Source organism: Atta colombica, unplaced genomic scaffold (genome assembly GCF_001594045.1).
Source record: "Atta colombica isolate Treedump-2 unplaced genomic scaffold, Acol1.0 scaffold105, whole genome shotgun sequence".
NCBI classification, from domain to species: domain Eukaryota; kingdom Metazoa; phylum Arthropoda; class Insecta; order Hymenoptera; family Formicidae; genus Atta; species Atta colombica.
In genome coordinates, this window is record NW_017259190.1 from 4,795,746 (window position 1) to 4,799,876 (window position 4,131).

The window sequence follows — 4,131 nt, forward strand, 5'->3', positions numbered from 1 at the left end:
AGAGAGAGAGAGAGAGAGAGAGAGAGAGAGAGAGAGAGAGAGAGAGACTTCGCACAATAAGGGGCTCCGCACAATAAAAGAAACAGAAAACAGAGAATAAGAATTTCAATCTATTAGAAACTGTATATTCCATAATACGTGATTTCTGATAGGTTCCTTTTATTGTGCGGAGCCTCAGAGAGAGAGAGAGAGAGAGAGAGAGAGAGAGAGAGAGAGAGAGAGAGCAAAGATTAAGGAAAGAAACAAAAGAGCGAGAAAAGGACTAAAAATGACAGAATACTCATAGCCTTATCTGTAACATTTTGCAATTAATAGGTTTTGATCCTCTCTCAAGTTTCTCTCTAGTATGTATAATATGTATCTGAGAGTAGATATCCCAGCCTTTTTCATGTATCGAATCTCGTAGGGTAATGTCCACGTTTTTATGCTTCTTCACTATGTTATTACATAGATGGTTAAACAAGGACGAACGATCAAAATTGATTATTCGTCTTTGTCTAATCCACGTCTTTTCCACATAAAAGTATGGAAAAGAACTACACACACACACATTGATACATGAAAATGGCTGGAATGTCCACTCCCAGGTTTCTCTTTGATGTACATTTTTAATTTGAAAACTATGTGATTACATACATTTTCTTACACTATCGATAAAATCGTATCGTTGAAAGTAGATGTAATTTGTGTCTGTACTAAATCCTCATGCTAGAAACATATTGATTATCCATAGGAAGGTTAGGGAACATTTATATTGGCCGTAATAGTAACCATATGGATCTGAGTACAAAAATTGTCGTAACTTATAGCGTTTTCGGCCCGCTCGGGTTTGCTTAGATTAGAAAATGCTTCGCTATTGGTTGACATTACACGCTCTACCAATAGGAGAGCATGAAACATTATTACTTCAACCCAGGTTAGTGCAAACTCGATCGGACCGAAAACGCTATTAAAGATTGAAGTTGTAGACATTAGTAACGCATAAGTTTTGGCATATGATATACGATTTATTATCTTCTCTTGGAGACACGGTAATAAGTTATACATGAAATGTACGTTATACATGAAAGCTTGTGTGTTACTTATATCTACAATTTAAGTCTAAGCAAGTGTGACAATTCTTGTGCTCAGACTCTATGCCATAATCTGTAAAAAATTGATCAATCACCTTCGATTATTTCTTAATTTTTACAGTGAAATAAGAGGAATTAATACTCGACTGTGCATAATTAGTCAAGAAAATTTTTATAGATTACGGCATACGGCGTACGGTCAATATAAAATAAATGCTTCTATGATTAGTATGCTTCTATATCTTGATGGAGGAATTACAATTAGTACAGACACGAACCATCTACTTTCGATGATACAATTTTATCGATAGTGTCGGAAAATGTATAGTCACATAGTTTCCGAATGTCTGAAAATGGATGTACTGGCGGTAGTGTAGCGATAAGAGCGATTTCGACAGTAATAGGAAAAAGGCTGACTGTGGCCTTTCTCAGGTTTCTCTCTGCTTTAGGTGTGATCGCAGTATGTATATGTGATTGTGATTTATGTTGTATGTTACATTCGTAATTGTTCGAAGTTATAGAAGTTAATTTTCACTTGATTTTATTTATTGACGTGAAAAATGGGTAAAGAGAATGAATCGGATAGTGTGAAAAAAAGAAGAAAGTCTGTGAGTGCAAACAGCGGAACCTCAGTGAAAGACGGAGATATGTATAAGGTATAAAAGTTATAGATTTGGTTTAAAAAGTTACAGGATATTTAACGTAATATTGTAACATTTTTTGTTCGCTTCAAATTTCTAACGAAAATATACTTAAAAAAATATCATTTTTAATTTTCGCGATATCAAATGATGATTTCTATCATTCAAATTTTTTATTTTTTCGCTCAAAAATCGCTTGATTAATTGATTAGATATATTTTCGTCAACATCTTAGGTTAAGTTTAATGCATGAAATTATGATTAAAAAAATTAAACTAAATAAAATAAAATATATACCGGTATGTTTGCTTCCAGCGAACAATCCAGCTGACATTATTTATCGTCTAACGACAGAATGACGTTTTGAACATTGAAATGACGAATGAAGTAACGTCAGTTTGTTTGCTGGGTATATAGGGAATAAAAAAATGAATTTTTTTGCTTCTACTGCTGTCTTATTAACTTTTTCTCGTATCATTGTCAGATAATAATTAATTATGAAGAGAAAGAAGCTGTTGAGAGATTGTCTGAGGATGATTCCGAATGTTTTCTGGCAACTTGTAATGATATTCGAGCGGCGATGAGTAAAATAGCAAAATTAAAATCCAGTGGTGACTCAAACGTTTGTAACAGACATTCTACGTTATTCATTATTGTCAAATTTGCTTTAAACTTATTAAAACAAATGCTTTAGGTAAAAGATGATATTCGTGAGCTGCAAATCCAAACATCACTGGCTTTTATAGAACTGAAGAAACTAAATCGCATGGAAAAGTTCCGTACAAAATCTGCACGAGACTCTTTAGTGGCTGCAAAGAGTAGCGTTGATAGCAGACATTTGCATTTACAGAATCTATTGTACGAAGTGATGCATTTGAAGAAAGAAGTTATCAAATGTCTTCAATTCAAGTAAATTTTTATTATCTTTTGCAAAAGAACCTTTTGACTTTTTTTTACTATTACTTTAAATAAAATTGAATACTTTTATTTTCTTTGTTCTAGATCTAAAGATGAATTGATAGAACTTGTTTCAGAAGAAGAATTTTATAAAGAAGCTCCAGAAAGTATCTCGCGACATGTATGTATACATAAGTTTTACATAGGATACATTCCATTTTCATGCCCACATGCTGTTAGCATCAATTCATCCTTATTGTCTATCAAATGTTAAACAAGAATAAAATGTTAAATAAATGTTGCTTACAAGCGCTGTAAGTGCGTAAAACGGAGCGGACTTATAGAATTATAAATACATTTCGAGTATATATATAAAATTTAATTCTTTTTTTCTTTGCAATATGTATAAAATGTATACAAATATATTTTAGGAAATAACAAAGAATAATTCTCATCAACTGAGACTGGCTCGTTTAGAATGGGAACTGACACAACGAAAGCAATTGGCGGCATTGTGCGATGAATTGACAGAGAGTAAAAAGGCAGTAGCATCCAGTATTGAAACGAAACAAACTCGTTTGGACAATCTTGCGCCGCAATTACGCTCTATATTGGATGTAGGAAAATTTAACTTATTTAGAAAATATACAGAATGTTGTGTTTTTATTAAATGTGTGAATAACAAGTTAAATTTTTTTTCTTTTTTTTTTTTTTCAGGCGAGCAAACCGTTACAAGAAAGTCTTGGATTACCATTGGATAAAATTCGTCAGGAACATCAAAAAGCATCGTTGCTCGCATCACCGCTCTATGTATTGTATGCAAAAGCGTCTGCTTACAGAGATGCTTACGGTATAATTTGTATAAAGATTGGATATTATATATTTTTGTTTCATGAATAAAATTTTGTACAAATATCGTTTCTGCCGAAATATTTTATAGATAGTACGTTGCTAGTCAAGGTGGAAGGTGACGAAGATGAAGCAAAACGCGCAAACAATCATGACGGTTTGCAAGAGTCTGATTCGGATCCTGAGAATCAGTTGGAAAGTATCGTGGAAGAAACACCCGTGCATAAGAAAAGGCATCACAGATTATCCCGGGAAGCGAGGCAAGAAGAGAAACGATCTAAATTATTACAGCGTCATCCGTTACATGTGAAAATACTTATCACATTAAAAAGTGAGTTTTGAATAAAAAACATCTACTATCTTATAAGAAATGAAATGTTTAAAAGATATTTAAGTTAAATTGAAAGATAAGATCAAATAACATTGAGAAACAAAATTTATTTCATATTTATCAATTTGGATTTATAATTTTAAAATCTTGAGAAAAGAAGAAATTTTATTGCAAATTTAAATTTTTAGATGAGACAAGGCTGACTCTTCACTTTTTTTACATGGTATATTTAAAAGTCGTTACAGTAGAATCAAAACTCGAAACAGAAGACTTGGGAGGTATTAGTGCTGGGTATGTATAACTCATATATATTATATATGTGTATATGTATATATATATA

General features: G+C 32.3%; 1 protein-coding gene across 1 annotated transcript in view; it reads left to right on the plus strand.

Moving 5' to 3' along the window:
- Positions 1 to 1,529: 1,529 nt before the first annotated feature.
- LOC108689237 (THO complex subunit 5 homolog) overlaps positions 1,530 to 4,131 on the plus strand; it is a 5,188-nt gene continuing 2,586 nt past the window's right edge. The window contains exons 1-8 of the mRNA XM_018195928.1: positions 1,530 to 1,729; positions 2,199 to 2,336; positions 2,409 to 2,623; positions 2,717 to 2,792; positions 3,043 to 3,228; positions 3,329 to 3,461; positions 3,552 to 3,791; positions 3,980 to 4,082. Of these exons, the coding sequence (XP_018051417.1) occupies positions 1,634 to 1,729; positions 2,199 to 2,336; positions 2,409 to 2,623; positions 2,717 to 2,792; positions 3,043 to 3,228; positions 3,329 to 3,461; positions 3,552 to 3,791; positions 3,980 to 4,082 (1,187 nt within the window). The 5' untranslated portion in view covers positions 1,530 to 1,633. The remainder of the gene's footprint in view (positions 1,730 to 2,198; positions 2,337 to 2,408; positions 2,624 to 2,716; positions 2,793 to 3,042; positions 3,229 to 3,328; positions 3,462 to 3,551; positions 3,792 to 3,979; positions 4,083 to 4,131) is intronic.